Below are 18,888 nucleotides of genomic sequence, written 5' to 3' on the forward strand. Positions count from 1 at the left end.
CAACCAACAACGAAAAAATTGGTACATGGACAAATCAAATCGAAATTCGTAGATTTATTTGCTTCAGCAAACTTTTTTCTTAGAATTAATTGCTCGTCAATTGATTAAGCAAAAATTTTTCTTGGTATGAGTTGTTTTGGTTTAACAGGACAAATATAATTGCGAATTGCGAACTTTACAATGTATAATCACCGGAAGCATTCATCAGTTCTGGGGAAACTTGAAAGCAATAAACTTAAGTAAAATACCAGCGCATTCAAGACAAAAAAAAATATTTATTTTACTAGAAACTAGACTAACAACCACAATTCATTTAAAAATATTAAAAAAAAAATCGAATCAAAGAAGTCATTTCTATGAACCAACTTTATAAGTGGTAATCTTCCCGTTATCGTTCACTGATGTAATTGCACCTTTACGGTTCATTTTCACTCCATTCACATCAGATGAGCTCGAAAATGATGATGTTGATACACCGAAAAAGCCGCTTCCATCATTCGGTCCGCTTGCACCAAATCTATTGTCTATGTTCGGTGAGTTCTACATCAATAAAAAGAATTGAGTAGGTTATTTGCACCAATAAGTCGACATCAGGTTTGAACTGGCCGAAGTGGGCGATCGGACTGTTGCTTTGACTATCGCCCGATCGGCATCAAGTAGCCAGTCCAGCCCTGGCCGACATAATTATTTCGCCGGTATTACGGGATTAGCTGGATAAATCGAAGCCGTTTGATGGATGCCATTGTTTCCATATGAAGCAGTGGCCGCTGCATAGTTCGGTGCATAGTATGGAACGGAATTAGCATTGCCGCCTCCATTTTGCCATTGATTCCAGGCTTCTTGTTGTTGATTGTACAGGCTGTTTGAAATTAGAATTTTACAAACAAATTCAAATTTGTAAACGTTTTTACTGCCTGCTCCATGCGAAAGTTGAACATTACATAACAATTTGCCCCATGAGAAATTGATCGATTACATGAAGAATATTTTCAGTTCATTTTTCATTTTTTTTTTGAAACTCAACTTTTGCATGTGGTAGGCAGTAACAGAATACATTGGATGCTGCTTAGTAATTCGTTCGGAAAAAGTATTGTAATACGCACAAATTCACTTGAGTGTTTTTGAGCATGTTGCTTCGGTAACTGTCTTTTGACAAGTGTTGTCGACACTCTCTCTACCACGGCAGAGTAAAATAAACCAGGCAGTAGCGGTTCATTTTCGAAACGTCAAATAAGTGACCTAATACACTGCATGAAAATGATCTCAAATGAACACTGACATAAACTGAAAAATTTTATTCACGAAAAATATAGGGCTACTAGATTATTCAAGTCCCTAGTCAAATCAACGATCCTGCCTGGTTAACTTTACTCTGCCGTGTATCTACACTTGTCGAAAAGCCAGTTAACGAACCTTGTTTCTCAAAAACACACACTTGGAATTGGGAGTTTGCTTTTATCGCGAAATTGTGACCTCATGTAATGAATTACTTTCGCAGCATCCAATGCAACCTACTATCGTTAACCTACTAACGTAGTTCTCAGACAAGGAAAAATATCAATTACCCAGCACAGTTCCTGCAGATTGAACCTGTTATAGAAACTGATGCTGACTCATAAATTACGTAACGCAATAGGTGGGAGGGGTCTAACGTTTACATGACAGTCCATAAATATTTTTTTTAATTCTCATACATTTTGCGTGACATCCTCGGGGGAAATTTCAGTGTTACGTAATTTATGAACGGCTCCTAAGCCTAGACAATAGATACCACCCTGCGAGTATTAGTAATATTTTAAGTAAAAAATCTTGAAGAAAATTACTTAGCAGGACCAAGAGAAGACAGAGCATAAGCACTTGCACCCGGAGTTGAGTAGGCAAACGATCCACCGCTTACATTGAAAAAAGTTTAAAAAAAAGTATTACAGATTACTACTAGTATTTTGAGTACAGAAGGAAAAGTTAATATCAAACCTGGCAAGTTGTTGCTGTAACGAATTCTGAAACTGAGAGAATGCCTGTTGGTATTCCGGTGGAGAGAATGGAGCGGGGAAAAACTGTGGAAATTGGATTGGTACGAATGGAGCAAAGGGAAATTGTTGTTGCTGAAATTGATTTTGGAATTGGGCTGGTTGAAATTGGTTGGGGTTTTGGTATTGATTTTGGAATTGATTTTGGAATTGATTTTGGAATTGATTTGGGTATTGATTCGGATTCTGGAAATTGTTCGGATAGTTTGCATTCTGGTATGGCTGCGTTGAGTATTGTTGCGTGGTAAATTGTGTGTACGGATAATTAGATCCGTATGTTGAAGTTCCAGTGTATCCATTGGTCGATCCATAGTTTACCCCAGCACTCTGACCGTTTACTCCGCCGAACGTTGATGATGATGCGGCTCCAGCCGATGCACCATTACCGAAACTGGCAGCTTAAAAATTCGGCATCAGTGAAAAAAATGTTTTAGAAACAGCTAGTCATCTGTTATCGACAACAACGAGAAAAGTGAACGGTGAACTCAGGACAGTGTTTTTTATGTAGAGAAATGTATGGTAAAACTAAAGAAGTACAAGATTTTGATATTAAACATTATAGGCGATACTTTAAACAAAAGAAGTAGCAAATTCGGCCGGCATATTGGCCGTACGACTGTTGATTTTGAAAGGTTTAATGAAGAAGAATTTTTTATTTGTTTCGAAATTTGAATTCATAGAAGATTAAACCGAGGGGAAAACCACTTTTTTTATTGATGTGATTAACATGATTAACATGATTAACCAGTGATTAACATGATGACGAAATGGTGATTAACCAGCATTTGACCGGTGGAATCGTCGCAAAACTACAAATAAATGTGAAATATAGCGGTTAATCAATGTTAATGACCGGTTAACCGTTTAGATTCACAAAACTTATGTTTCTGATTAACAGATTAACTGATTAACCATGTTAATCACAAAATAGTGGTTTCCCCCTCGGATTAAACAGTTTGCAAATTTTCAGGTCAAATCTGTTTTTACGTCGCATGATATTTAGGTCGGGTCATCAAACCTATTAAATGGAACAATCAATCAACATGAGCGGTGATATATTTACTAAGAACGAAATCAATTTAATTAAACAAGAATAATGAGGGTATCGAGTCGATAAAAAATTAATTCAAAGAACCAGTTTTAATGAAGAATCATGTCATCGGGTTTTACGAAAAAAAAAATTTAGTGAGAAAATATTGAATTCGTTTATCTAATCAGAAGCTGGGTACGCGTACGTTGCATTTCCAGTAATCGAGCTGTAAATTTCGAACGATCATGGTACATGATCATGATCAGACATAGTAATTGGGAAGGAATTTTATTTTAATGATTGATCACACTTAAGCTGGTTGGTTATTAATGGTGAGGAGTTTCGATCCAAATTATTCGCCGAAGTATACTTGAGCTTAAGAATATTTAATTACATTTTTGAAATTGTGATGAGTAAACTTCGGTGAATTTACCAAACTAGCTGACTAGCTATGTATGTTTAAAGACCGTAAAAAAAGATTTTTATGAGAAGGCGTGAAAAGTTGAAGTTATTTTTATGGCCACAGTATTTCGGTTTCGGTAAACGAGTTCAAATTTTATAGTTAATATGTCCTAATGTGAATTATGAATTGATTTTAGAATTGGAGATATTCTGACGCCGAAAATTTTTACTCGTTCCTATATGTGACATTGCGTTAATTTGTTCAAAGATTTTGTTGTGTGTCCATTTGCTTATCGAGACAAAATTGTTACAGCCACTGATGGTGACTTCGATGTGAAGTCGAAATATTAGGCAGAATAAAGAGAATTTCTGAGCTATTCCGATTTTATCTACAAAAATATCTGAAATGTGAAAGTTTGGACGGCACATTCGCCGCTATAATAGCTGGAAAGTGCATACCCAAATGTGACCTAGATGTGACTTTTCAAGTTATAGCAGGGAAAAATGTGCCAATCGCTTTCTTTTCACATTTACGTTTTTTCCTAGATGTGATTGGCACATTTTTCCCTGCTATATTACTGGACACATTTGGGTATGTACTTTCCAGATTTGAAATCCGTTACTGAACAGATCAATCTTCACAAGTTCAATTTCCATTTCTTCAAATGTGGGATTGTACCAATCGTTAATTACGAGCCAATGTGAAAATTGTTAATGATTCCTGCAACTCCCTGCGATTAGATCTTTCACAGAAGGTAAACGTACACCAGGACTCCACTTGACAATGGCATTGGCAAGTGTCTATCTGCCTTGAAATATGTAGAGATGTAGAGATGTAGAAATATGTAGAGATTGAGACACGTTATATTAAGCTGCTGGTGTGACTCGAGTAGAAAGAGCGATTGTTCAATAATTTTGGTGCGTTGTACCAGCATCAAATCTTCTACTTCTTTTGATCTAAGTATTTTCAACCAATTGGTACATAATCTTTCACTTCATTCGATTTAACCTACATTTTTCTATTTTAGTCGAGGTAAACATCCATAGTTAGTTTTTTCGCCGCCATTGTTAACAGATGAAAAAGCCGAAAAAGCCTTGGAAAAAGCATTAATTTTCTGTCCGTTTTTCTAGGAATTTTCAAGGAAAACATAAAATGTCTGAATTTCTTTAAAATTTAAAAATGTCTTAATTTTTGGGGAAATTTAATCATTTTTAAGAATTTTTTTAATTATTCAGGAATTTTCAGAATTTTCCCTTATTGCCGACGTACACCGATATTTTTATAGTTTCAGGATGTTTGTACCTTAAGAATATTTCATCTTTTACAGAAAGACAATTCGGTTTTCAGATATTCTTAGTGAGACACAAAATTTGCTACCATTTTTGCTGAGAAAAGATAAATCCTAGCGAATAATTCACTTACATTCTATAAATAAATTTCAAAAAAGAAACTCACCATCTGCGCCGGCTATAGCCAACAAACATAAAGCACCCAATAATGCCATCTCTGCTATCGACAATATTAAATCCTAATTGTATTTCAAATTGAACGAATATTTTATTCTGAAATTTAAAAAGAAAATAAAATTGAACAAAAACTGCATTACATTTCCATTTCGAATAAAATTTATTTTTCTGTTCCCCATTTGAATTTTGTCAGTCTTAAAGGCATTTTTGTTATGTTAACTTTATTCAATGCAAATTTATTTGATTCGATTTTTTTTTCGTTTTGTTTTGAATATTTCCTATGACATGACCGTGAAAAAACGTTGATATCATATATGAGCCCAATGCGAGAATGATGAAACTGAATTAATTCGGTTGACCGCGAAAATATTAATTATGAGCTTGATAACTGAAAGTAAAACAGTTTTGACGTCGTAGCTGAACCGTTTCGAATGTAAATAGTTTTTGATTGATAGATTGATAAAATCAATGATCGATCTGTTCGTCTGTTTATTTTTAGAAGCGCTTATCTGCGGAATAGATTTGTTGTTATTATTGTGTCAAGTCTAAGAACTTGAACCACTTTTTTACTGATTATCTAAGAACCTTGCTTATACTACGATCAGAAAAATTACAGACGACGAGCAGCTGCTACTTCAGTAGTTCCGATTTTGATATATATTCACAAAATTTAAGTTAACTCTCTTTAGGGCGAGTGGTTATGACCGTCCAGGTAGCTCAACCGGTAGAGCGATGGACTCACGCCCTATATGTCAGGGGTTCGACTCTCATGTCAGACATAGTTCATAGGGTTTTTACTAATCGTAAATGAGTCTCTGCTGTTAGTTACCGCTAATCCGCTCTATCGCCTGTAATAGGGCTCTAAGAAAACAACAAAAAATGCTGAACACAGTTCTCATACGTCACATGCATAAGTCACAATCATGATTCTAAAAATGTCAACACCTATGTTTTAATAGATAAATCATACGATTCACAATTGTAAAATCTCTCGAAAATATGGATTAATGCACAACAAGCCCGTTGGCGGCTTCGGTGCTTGGAAAGCATCAGCTTTCCTGCCCATCTTATCTTATCTTATCTTAGGGCGAGTGGTTTGAAAAAGTCTAACGCTTCATCCAATTTTGATATTTCCACCCAAAATTTTTGCATACACAGGGCCACAAGGTTCGTCATTCTTCGCGAGTGCAACTTAGTGAGGTGCAGTTCTGTTGCATGGAAAAACCATTCCGACTCTGAGTCATTATCTACATTACTCGTTCAGGTTTTTTTTTTCTAGAATTTCGTAAACTTTCAATTTCTGAAAATTCTTGAAAATTATTCGAAAATTCTGAGTTTTGGAAACTTTAAAAATTTTAATTCTTGAAAATTCTCGAAATTCAAAAATTTCCAATAATTTCTTGAATTTTCGAAAATCAATTTCATTAAAATATGCCCTGCCCTGCTTAAGACTGAAAATTTCAATACATTCGTGACTTCTGATGAATCGAAAGTATGAGAAACTGTAATTCTGAATGCATCGCAAATTTAAAAATACGTGTAAGCCTGTCGAGACGTCATGTAATAATTAACATATTTATCGAATATTTTAATTCTTTCGCTCTACATAATTGCAATCAGACCCAGAATCTTTTACTTCATTAGTTGAACAACACATTTTGCATAAGACTACCTAGACTCCACAATGGAGAAGAAAAATAAACATCGAAAAAGATCAATATTGCAACAATAAACAAAAAATTTCAATTCATTTAAGTTGCTATAAAAAACACCGGTTAGTGATGGCAAGATGTACAAATTAAATTTCTTGGATTTTAATTTCACAGAAACGCGTCGTATTCAATTTTGTTTCGCTGAAGAAAAACCCCTGAACCCGTTTCATGTACAACTCGTTTTTAACTTTTTATTGGTTCGATCAGACTAGACGAATTTTTCGAAAGATGATCGATCAAGAATCGGCTTCTCAGAAATTCCAACTGTAGCAATAAAGCAAATCTTAACATGGTCTCAAAGTTTTTCTATTAACATGCCACGATTGCCACGATTGCTCTTAGGACTGATCGTCTCAGTGATTTCATAAAATTTCGTACTTCATGCTATACACCACAGACCAACACGAAGTGTCAGGACGAAAATGTTTCACGGACGGCAAGCATTTCATTGATATATGGAATCTGTTACTTCATTTGACTTATGCATTTTCGAAAGATTTAAATCAAAATCTTTTGACTTATTTTGGCTATATAAGACGACGGAAGCTAGAGATCATTGCTTATTATTGTCGTTTCTGTTGATTACAGATGACATAGCTGACCGTAAAAAGTTCTTTTTCTTGCGGTTTTCACAAATTATTTCCCAGTCTTATTATTAACACAGTCGTTGCACTACTTTAAGAGATAATTTATTTAGATCGTTTTGAGATGGATGTTGCGAGTTGTTAAGCTCCCATCATGATCTTATGCAGTGGAAGTATTTTTGTAATCTCGTATTCAATTCATTGACTTGGATAAAAAACACATTATCAGAACTTCCGTCAACAAAGCCATTAATAAAATGGGTTGAAAAACCTGTTAAAAACATCAAATATTTTTCAATTCCACAAAATTCTAACCTGTTCTCGCTTGACCTGATTTTAAACTGAATTCTCACTCAACGAATTGATAAGGGCAACACTCGGAAATATTTTTGTTTTCTTTTTTGTTAAAATTTGAAACTTCTAATCGTCAATGCACAAACAAATGATTTATATATTTTGTAGAAGTTTTAGTTGAACGCTTAGAGCACCTCTTAGCGTCAATTAGCAATGATATCACCTAAGAACTTAACCGATGATAAATACTCTCTGTGTGTTTATTCAGTGTTCTACACCATATAGCGCTAGTGTAGTGTAATGTGTATACAAAAACTACCAGAGAAAAAAAAATTGGTTTCGGACGAATACAAAATTTCGCGAGACCGTACGACCTAAGAATTTAGCTATAAAGAATTGGTTGATATACCTACCTTTTTTTGTAGTTAAGGTGAGTATTGGTTTCGTAAACAACATTTGAGTGTATAATGTTCTGTGCTATGTGGCTATTTCATGGGTCATATTGATTTGTTCATTAGATGAACGTGTAGAGATTGTCGCATTCTATTTCTCTTCCAGAGGATATGAATGCACGTCGATTTCCTAGCACATTTATAGTATGTGGCAATAGTATATTTCGTACCTAGGACTAAAAGTCTTTTTTAGCGTGTGAGACGTTTCCAGACAGAGCCGTAGGCGAATCGAATACTCTTCGGGTCCTAGGTATGAAAAATTCATTTACCTTACTAGAGAGGTAATATCGTACTTTCGCCCTTAGGGAAGACTCTTTACCCCGCTCGTAAGGTAAAACGTTATACAATACACGGGAGGTAATGTAATATCTCGTACCCCGATGAGTAAACGTACCTCGGGCTGAAGCCCTTGGATACTTTTACTCATCTGGATACGAGATATTACATTACCTCCCTTGTATAGTAACGTACTATTTCATGTGTCGGGGCCGAAAATGAGTGAGTTTTGCGATTTTTCTCTGGTTTTCCCCTTACATTAATTTTTTTTGAGTATCTGTGTTGGATGATTGTTTTTAGGCACTTTCGCATGTAAAATTGCGAAATTGCCTAAAAACAATCATCCAACACAGATACACAAATAACTATTTGAACTAAGTAATAATGACAATTTCGTCTTGTATTGTGTGCAAAGCCCGAAGTACTACATCTAGCGATTGACATAACTTTTATACTAATGTGCATACTTTCGAACATGATGAACTTAAAAAGCATCCAAGACTTGTCAGAAAACTTAGCTTCCATAATTTGCCGAATCGAAACGTAATTTTTGGGTCCAGAAAGCGTAAGCGTCTTGCAAAGCGATTTTTTGGACTTGGTTACATGATTCATTCGAGTCCGTTTACCAATTAGTTTATAATATGTTGTTTTGTTGATACAAACCTCCCACCCAGTCAAAACAAGCAAATACGTAATCTCTTACTTCATTAGTTGTAACATAGACTATCTTAAAACAGACAACATTGACAGTGTCAACGCACTTCCAGCATGAGTGGTACTCTAAATATGGTACAGAAACTTGACAGTGTGTGAAAAAACCACAAAACAGTACTCCATTTGGCAGCTGTCGACTATGATCAAATATGCTTGAAGTGCGTTGGCAGTGTACATCATTTATTTTCTCGTCGTTGCCGATAACGGATGACATAGCACTGCGCAATTGTTCGCAGTAGTTCCTTCTCATCCATATTAGCTCTTTGTCGCTGAGACGCGAGAAATTGAAAACAAAGGTTGTTCGTAAGTATTTAAGTATTTTAGAAGAAACCACACGCCTGTGCACAAATTGAAGGCTACACTCCAAACGAAGCCATAGGGCCTTAGGCCATCTCATCTTCAGTTGTAATACAGTGGTCAATGAGAACATAAAGTCTTGAGGCTTTTGTTTACTGCTTTAATCTTGCGTAGAACGGTAAACTCGCTTGTATCCCTCTTGTGCAAATCTCGACATACGTCCTCTGCAGATAAAGTAAATTATGGACCTCGGTCCTAAATGTATCCTTTGACAATCCTAAATCTTTAACTTCGTTATTTTCAACAGGTGTCGTCTTAATTCCCTATTTTTGTGCTCCCTGTAGTTAATATTTGACTTGCTGGTCTCCGTTTTTTTGTCTGTCAAAGAATGCTTCTCTGAGACAAGAGTAATTATTTTTTACGAATGATCTTGCATCAATACATTGTAATGGTCTCTCTACTACTAATCTCAACTTCTCAACAAAAACTGAGACAAGCGACTCTGCTGTACATGGGGTTCCTTGGCATAGCCCAGCAAGGGCTAATACCCATACTTTGGTTCTCACTATTTACCATATCTCATTCATATTCTTACTCACTTCCATGGGAAATTTTCCCAATAATAATCGCAAACAGGAAGAGGCATCTTTTGGTAGAAGTATGTTCTAACCACCGCGTTCTTATTCTTTTCAGATCACAGATATACGTCAAACTTGACGATTGTGGATATTTTTCGATTACTCCGCAATTATTCTAATAATATGGAATCCACATAAAGGTTCGCATTTGCAGACTGCACTACTCACGATGTACAGCAGTGGCGAGGACAAATCAATTGCTCCAGCTTCATATCTCGCTCGTAACGATATTATCAAGCGTGTAACCATTACACATACTTTGTCTTATGAGATTATTATGAATCACCGTAACACAATCACTAAAGCCAACTAGTGAAATTAAATCCATTCATGAAAATTCTACAAGCCCCGAATTTCAGACTCAATAATTACACCAGGCACCAATTTAACACTTTTGGAATGTGCAAAAATGGTGTTATAGCACTGAGTACGAAACACACCTCCGTTGATATCAGTGACGTCTGTGGTTCCACTGCAGTCACTTCACAAAAAAAATGTAAAAAGTAATTAGAGTAATGATTAATGAGACAGTAATTAGTGGAACACTAACGACAAGTAATGGACACCTACGGAATGGTTATTTGAACTCATGGCACCTTAGATACCTGATACACCAATGATTGTCGTTCCCAATCTCACTTAATAATTTTGTGAAGCGGCTGCAATGGAACTATATATGTCATTGGGACCAACGGATATGTGTTTCGCAGTGACAACTATCCAACGCGGTCAGTCTCCATTTGTGCACAAAACCTATGTTGCCAATAATTAATTGGTTAAAAAAGTTGAGGAAATGGCAGCACCCAAAATAGTCTCGCATTTTGACAGAACTATCGGGGGGCCAAGTAAAAACTCGAGTCTCCATTTTTTTTTTGTACAATCCTTGTATCGAATGTTTTTATTTTTATTTTTAATAGTAAATACACAAATTAGAAATTCTTAATGCGAAAAAAAATTAATTTATATTTGTTGGTTGATGCTGAAAAATAAATTTCCGTACACAATTACCTAGCAGTAAAATGTTTTTTTTTTTGTTGTAAGAAACGACAAAATACAAAGTAATTTAAAAAAAAACGAACTAAAAAATAGGGGAGGAATCGATATACTAATCTGATGCTACCATATAAATATTCCCGTTTCTTTTAGCGTTTTTCAAGAGTGTTTTTGTGTTTTTAAGTTTTATTTTTCTTCCTTTATTAATTCAACAAAAATGAGAGAACCTTTTTCATTACAAATAAATAAAATAAAAAAAAGAATTAGGAAAAAATCTTCCGAGAATCGAAACAATAAATTCTCCGCAAACGAAGAAAATTTAAACTGTTCGACACGTCGTCGATTCTCCTTTTAATTTTTCTTTATTTTTTCTGTTTGGTTGGTATAGTAAATTTTCCTTTTTAATTTGCTTCAAGAACTTTCGTTAGATTAAAATTGGGCTTTTCTTTACTCCGTTTGTTTTGTTACTCTTCGGTATAAGAATTGAAAAAAAATTATTTTTTTTTAATGAAATGTTCCTTTTAAGTTTTTTTCCTTTTTTGTCTGAATTTAATTTTTTCTCTTTTTTTAAATTTTTATGAAATTTTCTTTACTGAATGTTTTTACTGATTCTTTTTGTTGATTCACCCCCGTGGTCTTAAATCAAATCGGCTACATTGATTGGCATCTCATCAATGTGTGTATTGTAGAAGGTTTCAATGTCTTTCAACGTACGCTTATCATCCTCCGTGACGAAATTGATAGCAACACCTTTACGGCCGAAACGTCCACCGCGACCAATTCTGTAATTTTTGAAGAATGGGAAAATATTAATCAAGCGAATTTACCAAAGACAGTGTAAAGAGAGTAAAGAGAGGATTAAATCTGGGCTTCAGAGCTAATTTTCGGAAAAATGATTTCTTAAATCTCCTGAAATTTCTAGAAAATTTCATGGGATACTCATAGGTTTGTCAAATTCCTCAACAAGATCTCAAGGATTTCCCAATCATCTGTACTTCTGGGCTGAATACGGGTTTTTCTCTGATATTTTCACGAATTTTCGATCGCTGAGAAATGATGTGCGGACATTTTCGCACGAACAACACAAAAAAAGCCCACAAAAATCTGCCTCGTCTGAACTCTGAAATTTTTACAAGTCAGAGAAATTGATTCAAAATCAAAATAGAAATTAGCGATCAGAGTAAACAGTTAAGGTGTTGGAGAACAGAGTAGTTGTTGCAAGCTAGTTACTCATTTCTCAACTGAGCGTCGGAAAGTATAGCTTCTGATGTGAAAACGTTGTGATTGTATGCAACAAGCTGAATAATGTTACTTTAGGCACACGATATGTGTTGCTGAGCTCAGCCTGTAACAATTACGGTAGTTGTACTATATTTACCCAGTGGTGAGAACCTGTCGGGGAACAAATCACTCTGACTATACAAGGACATTCAAACGAAGCCCTTAGCTTTAATCATAGTGAGTCTGTGAAAATACAAATAAAATTCGCCCTGGCACACGACTGCCAATAGTCTAATGAGATTCTGCTGCATGAGCTAAGACATTGATCATTGAACAAAGTTCAAAAAGTTGAGAGAAAGTGGTCTGATCTGTTAACTCTACCCCAAGTCTCAACACTATCGAAAAGACCTGTAACTCAATTTAGTCTTCTGACAGTCAAAAAAAAATCGAATTGAACGAGAAACCATCACAGACTCAATAGCTATGCTATGCAGCACTTTTTTGTTGCTGTTCAAATATTGACAAATTAACAGACGTTTGTTGGGATAAGCAATTAAAATGCTAATTGACACTCATTCAAGGTTGAGACCGGTTAATCACCTGTTTCTACCGCAGCAATTGATTCAAGAGAATAAAATCATTGCAATCAGTCGGAACACTTTGGGGAAAAAAATGTTTTTTTTTTGTTTTTTTAAGTTACAACACGATGAGCCTGGTATTCGTTGCCGCCATTACATTTAATGTCCCGAAAATTTACGAAAAATGATTTCGTCAAAATGGAAGTTCAGTAATTGGAACAAAATACAGTGGGCAATGAAGGCAACGAATGCAAGGGCACCCAAACATCTTAAGACAAATCGTCTTCACTCACCTGTGAATGTAGTTTTCTCGATTTGACGGCAAATCATAATTAATAACTAAAGAAACTTGTTGAACATCGATACCACGAGCGAGCAGATCGGTGGTGATCAAGACTCGTGAAGAACCTGTACGGAATTGCTTCATGATAACGTCCCGTTGCTGTTGGTCCATGTCACCGTGCATGTGGGAGACGGTGAAATTTTTCATTTTCATGTCTTCGGTCAACTGGTCGACCTTACGTCTTGTGTTACAGAAGATGACGGCCTGAGTGATGGACAGTGTTTCGTACAAGTCACACAGCGTTCCGAATTTCCAGTCTTCCATGCGAACGTTGACGAAGAATTGTTTGATACCTTCCAGGGTCAATTCTTCCTTTTTCACCAAAATCTGAACAGGGTTTCTCATGAAGTACTTGCTTACATCAAGCACCTCCGTTGGCATCGTGGCCGACAGCAGAATGACCTGAACATCGTTCGGCAATGCTGAGAAGACATCCTGGATCTGCGACTTGAAACCACGAGACAACATTTCATCGGCCTCGTCTAGAACGAACATTTTGATTGCTCGCGTCTGCAATACACGACGATTGATCATGTCAGACACACGACCTGGTGTGCCGACAACGACGTGACAGCCCGCCTCCAATTTGCGCATGTCTTCGCGAACATTGGTTCCGCCAATACATGCATGGCATTGGGCCTGCAAGTAATCTCCCAACGAAATGACGACCTTTTGGATTTGGGTAGCCAACTCACGAGTCGGTGCCAAAATTAGTGCCTGACATTCACGGACATTGATGTCAATTCGTTGCAGAATTGCAATGGAGAATGTAGCAGTCTTGCCAGTTCCTGTTGGAAGAGAAAAATGAGGAAAAATTTGAGTCAAACTGAAGTAATAGATCCGAGTGTAAAACAGCTGATAAGCTTGCTGTCTGTTCAAGGTTAACTGATAGTGCCTCGTGAAGCTAGAGACAGGGACAAATTCATTGAGATCCTTCGCAGACAATCATTTTTACGTTCAGAAGTGAACCATCTAATGCATCAGCTTATCGATTAACTTAAAACCTCACCTAAACCGTTCGTGTCAGTTAAATTTATGAGATAGCAACAAGTCAAAATATATTTTTCTTCCGAAGCAATGACTCACTCCGATTGAATTGCACCATCCATAAAGAAGCGAGTCGATTGCTCCTTATGATGAAATAGGAAAGTAAACGAAAATACCTCGATTTTTCGAAGTGCAGAGTTCGGTTGATAAAAGAAATTTCACTTAGTAACGCGTCATCGATTGCTTACGAATGTTTCTGAAATTCCGATTGCATTTTTGGTGCGATAATTTTCAGCGATTTATTTTTGACCGGACTCAGAAGCTTCGATTTTAACCCGACCAACAATGTGTTTACGTATTACGATTCTATTGTTGTTCTGCATCTATTATCGCCATCTTAGCAATAACTGGAAATCAACACACATCGATTGACTTCTTATCTTAATCTTCTCATTGTCGTGTTTCGATCACTTGCGTTTGCACGATTATAGGCTGAATGGAGTGACTGAAATTTAGGTCACATAAATCAATTTCGCGATTGGGATTCAATGTCAACATTTTGTTTTAATTTTTGGAAAGAGAATAGGTACTCGAAACATATGAGCGAAAATATTATTGTTCACATTGCAAGTAGAGATAAGGCATGAAACTGTTCTGTATGTCTTTCTGCCTGATTAAAATGTGAGGCAAATTTTCATTGTTCAGATATTTTAGGTTGATTGGAAGTAAAGTCTGGTTAATGTGTAGTGAGCAGAATAATTTTGATTGCCTTAATTGCTCAAGGATAAGACTTGAGACCCACACACTTGACCTGTGGTCCGAGAAAAGAAGAACTTTTATTATCGAAGCGAACAGGATAGGACTCTGAAATCAACAGCGCACCTTACCGATCGCATTCTATGGACAGTCAATGGGACTGGACTCATAAATGCTCCAACAGAGAAGACACCTTCATCCTAGTGACTGATTTTAAGATCTTCGGCAGTGACTGGATGAGTACAAATTTTTAACGGAACGTTGCGTCCGACATTGATCTAAGAGTCAATGTTCGATTTCGTCATATGTTGGATGTACTTTCAACTTTAATTGACCAGACCATAAACAGGACAGGAAAGTCAAAATGTTACAAATTTACATCTTCAGGAACCAGGCCAGGACAGTTGCTCATTTGATTAAGTCTTCTCTTGTCGCTTCTTCTAGGTCCTCAGGTCTTCCTGTTGGTTTTTCATGCTGATCAATAGATCAACAATTTACCAACGATAGAAATCCGTGGAAGAATCGGAGACTGAAAGACTAAGGGACTGACCTTCCCAAAGCACGTGTTTTCAAAAATCGAACCGTTCAGAACTATTGGAAGCTAAGCGATCAGATAGCGAATGCATTGATTGAAATTTGAAGCTGAAGATTAGACAGACGCATCGTTCCATAGAATACTTTTCCCTACCGTCAACTACGGATTACAAAGTCTGCACGTGGCCACACTAAGTTTGGGGAAGCGATCGATCGTAAAGTCCTCCAGTTTTGTGAAACTTTCAAATTGAATTCCTACAAAGCTCCAGGTGAGCGAACAGGGTGAGTATTGTGACTATTTACCGCAGAAGCACCAAAGCACCAACGGAAATAGAAAAATTGTGTTTTTTGTTAACAGAATTTGGATTAGCCAAACAAAAAAAAATATTCCATCCCCGCACCGGAATACGGTTCTGCATTTTATTAATTTCGCAAAAAATTTAAACGCTTCGCACCCGACCATACAACGAAATCTCACGCATACCGAAGAATTCATAAAACGAGGGCTGAATCATTACATGCAGGTAGGGAAAGTACGTGGCATAAGGTTGACATGACACATTTGCATACAGTATGCCATGTGTGACCCCAAGATCGTTACTGTTTGTCACAGAAATGAATAAAAAAAAGCAAAAAATTATTTTACAACAAATTGAATTGTGGCCGTACCTATATATTCGATACACACGACAGAACGCGCGGTAAAGTTGTAACATTTAATAAACAGTGACGAATATGAGAACGCAAACAAATTGTTGTATGCGAAATGACTGAGTCATCATATTACAGTTGTTGTTTATTGGACTGGTTAACGAATTCTCTTTATTCTGTGCACGATAAGTGACTTAAATTGTCATTTCTGACAACTTAGGTAAAATTAAAATCGGAGCAAACAATGAAAAACAAACTTACCGGACTGAGCTTGTGCTATAACATCATGTTGTTTGATACATGGTAGAATGGCCCGTTGTTGAATGGCCGATGGACGTTCAAAACCATAGGCATAAATGCCACGAAGTAGTTCTTCCTTCAAATTCATGTCGTCGAAGTTATCAACTACTTCGTTCCAATTCGATTCGATGATACCATCTGGAGCCATGTTAGCTGGTCCATCATAAGTGGTTGGTTCATCTTTCCTAGAATCGTCCCTGTTTAATACAAAAAAAAAATTAAAAATTTGAAATCACAATTAGCATTCGCCGTGCGGTTACAGTAAACAAAATTTTGTTTATTTCGCTATTGACATGACATAGAAAATGGAATTGTTGTTGACCGTGATCTAGTCTAAGAAATGCATGGAAAAATCAAAGTACAGTCATAACCTAAATGGCATTTTGAATCAATTCAATTACGAACTCGTTTCCCGTGAATTGTTTCAATTATTTCCGGAAATTCTATGCGTATGCGACCCATCCGATTAATAAAACAACAGAGGGGCGCACAAAAAAACCGAAATTAAATTTCCGTTCAGTCATGTCTCGATAATAAGCGCTTCTCATACACACATCCTCCATTCAACAAAAAAAAAACTCTCGAACCAAAAAAATGGAAATTATATAATTGGAAATATCACGGTAAAAACGGCACGGTAACTCGATATTCCGGATTGCAGTTGAAAAGCAAAGTCTTGCGAATATTTTCGTCAACAATTTGATCGGTAATCGTACATATTGACTTACATTTTCACAAAAAGTTTTTGCACTTTTGACACACGTGCTGAATTGAATTTTATTAACAAGCTGAAAGGACATATTGGAATCGATGTTTCAGGTTGGTAGCAATGAGGGTGTTGATGACGTCGAAGTTATTGAATTCACTCATTGGAACGCACTCATTTGCGATGTTTGATTTTGATGTTCTTTCAGAGGACGTTCACTTTATTTCAAAAAAAAAAATCGCGAAATAGTACATTTCGTACCTAGGACTAAAAGTCTTTTTTAGCGTGTGAGAAGTTTCCAGACTGAGCCGAAGGCGAGGTGTGGGATCGAATACGCTAAAAAAGACTTTTAGTCCGTGGTACGAATAGTTTTTTTCATATTGGACGGAGAAAAAGTGCGACGAAGTTGCACTTTTCGGGTCCTAGGTATGAAAAATGTTTTGCTTTATTTTTCATTGACATTGAAAGTAAAAAAACAGGTATGTCCGCTCGTACTATTTTTCTACAATTTATGTCAAAATCTTCATATCTGCTCAGTGGCAATGAAAGTAAATTGATAGGTATGGCCAAACGTTCAAATTTATTCTAGCCGGAGCACATACAGGCTGTATACTTTGCGAATGTAAGCCAAAAGGGGCGAAAGCCAAGCTTTCGCCGCGTGCGCTTACATATCTGTCACTTTCGGCTCGTGGGTTTACATTTTTTCTTTCGTTCCGCAGTAGGAAGCATGTAAAAGTCATTTTCGCCCCTTTGGCTTACATTTTTCTGTCACTTTCGGCCCTTAGGCTAACATTTTTCTGTCACTTTCGTCCACTCTAGGCACCACATAAAACTTAATATTTCAACCTTTCGGCCTCCTCAATCGATACGTAAATAACTATGGTAATCTACCATCCAAATACGGGATCTAGAAAAACTTGATGATAGACATGACATTGGTAAAGCTCCTGAAACGGGCATATTTTGCCTGAACCTGTTTCGACCTTAGCCTTCAACCTGATGTGTTCATTTTTGATCTGACCTGAATGTAATTGTCTCCGATCCGAGCTCCTATCTGTTAGATATGTCTGATTTTTCAAAATTTGTCGATTTAAAAGTTTCCTATGTGCATAATAAGTACCAGTTGAATATCACCAGCTGGTGTACAAAAAAAATCACTTTGTATTGTAAACAATTCAAAGACAACCTATACACACAGTGCATTTCTACGTTAACGTCATCTATGCGCGCACATAACACGTATGATTGAAGTAAACAAATTGTTCAGAATGTGTTTTGATTGTTTATCATACGGTAAGTTCTGCACATAGGAAACCTTTAACAATTGTATTTTTGTCCAAATAATATGAAAATGGGTGCGTTAGAATCCGTTTTAAAAATCGATATTTCCTCCGAGGTGACATTAGACCCATTAGACCCAAAGTACTTTGCCATAAAACCATACCATCGGATTCAATATTTTTACAAATGGCCCCAGATGCTACCTCTATCTGTCAAAGCGACGTCCCATAGTCGCCAACTTTTCATCTCTCTGATAAAAATACGATCTATAAATGAATATGTTCGGAACTTGACAGTAGAGTTCCGATTATAATCGGATTAAATTCAGAACTTGTCTTGTCAGGTTCTGAAAGAACAGGTTAAGACGGTTAAGACAACCATGGAGGCGGGTGACACCAAATTTTATAAACGCACTCACTGCAGATAATTTGAGAAATCAACTTAAAGATAATTTTTTTTTTGGAAAATTCAGAATTTTGTTTTTGTTAAGATGCATTTTTCATATAAACTTCACAGCCCTTGATGAAATTTGTGTGCCACCGCCTTCAGGGTTGTCTTAAACTGTTCTTTCAGAGCCTTGGTTAGACCATACTTTGGTGGTTTATATTCATTGATTGTCTCTACAAACTTGATGTAGTAATT

The 18,888-nt window shown here is 36.4% G+C and overlaps 2 protein-coding genes and 1 long non-coding RNA gene across 5 annotated transcripts; 1 reads left to right on the top strand and 2 right to left on the bottom strand.

Moving 5' to 3' along the window:
- Positions 1-254: 254 nt before the first annotated feature.
- Positions 255-7,721, bottom strand: LOC119078691 (putative uncharacterized protein DDB_G0279653). 3 transcript variants are annotated; one of them, XM_037186352.1, is made up of 6 exons: positions 7,541-7,721; positions 4,919-5,025; positions 1,975-2,428; positions 1,824-1,892; positions 703-859; positions 255-540 (listed from the first exon to the last, which is right to left on the bottom strand). In XM_037186352.1, exons 2-6 carry the CDS (start codon positions 4,965-4,967, stop codon positions 355-357), a joined length of 915 nt encoding a protein of 304 aa, XP_037042247.1. In that variant the 5' UTR covers positions 4,968-5,025; positions 7,541-7,721; the 3' UTR covers positions 255-354. The 3 variants fall into 3 exon arrangements, with proteins under 3 accessions (XP_037042247.1, XP_037042248.1, XP_037042249.1); XM_037186353.1 differs by lacking the exon at positions 7,541-7,721 and adding an exon at positions 5,070-5,284; XM_037186354.1 differs by lacking the exon at positions 1,824-1,892 and having other exon boundaries at positions 7,541-7,720.
- Positions 7,722-7,853: 132 nt separating this feature from the next.
- Positions 7,854-11,358, top strand: LOC119078694. The gene is made up of 2 exons (XR_005088046.1): positions 7,854-7,949; positions 9,952-11,358. It is a non-coding gene; the product is annotated as an uncharacterized LOC119078694 (long non-coding RNA).
- Positions 10,963-17,139, bottom strand: LOC119078690 (eukaryotic initiation factor 4A-like). Its single transcript, XM_037186351.1, has 4 exons — positions 16,988-17,139; positions 16,221-16,456; positions 12,982-13,819; positions 10,963-11,671 (listed from the first exon to the last, which is right to left on the bottom strand). Coding segments are annotated over exons 1-4 (1,221 nt in total). The 5' UTR covers positions 16,990-17,139; the 3' UTR covers positions 10,963-11,526.
- Positions 17,140-18,888: the final 1,749 nt, after the last annotated feature.

This window comes from Bradysia coprophila, unplaced genomic scaffold, assembly GCF_014529535.1.
Source record: "Bradysia coprophila strain Holo2 unplaced genomic scaffold, BU_Bcop_v1 contig_297, whole genome shotgun sequence".
Taxonomy (NCBI): Eukaryota; Metazoa; Arthropoda; class Insecta; order Diptera; family Sciaridae; genus Bradysia; species Bradysia coprophila.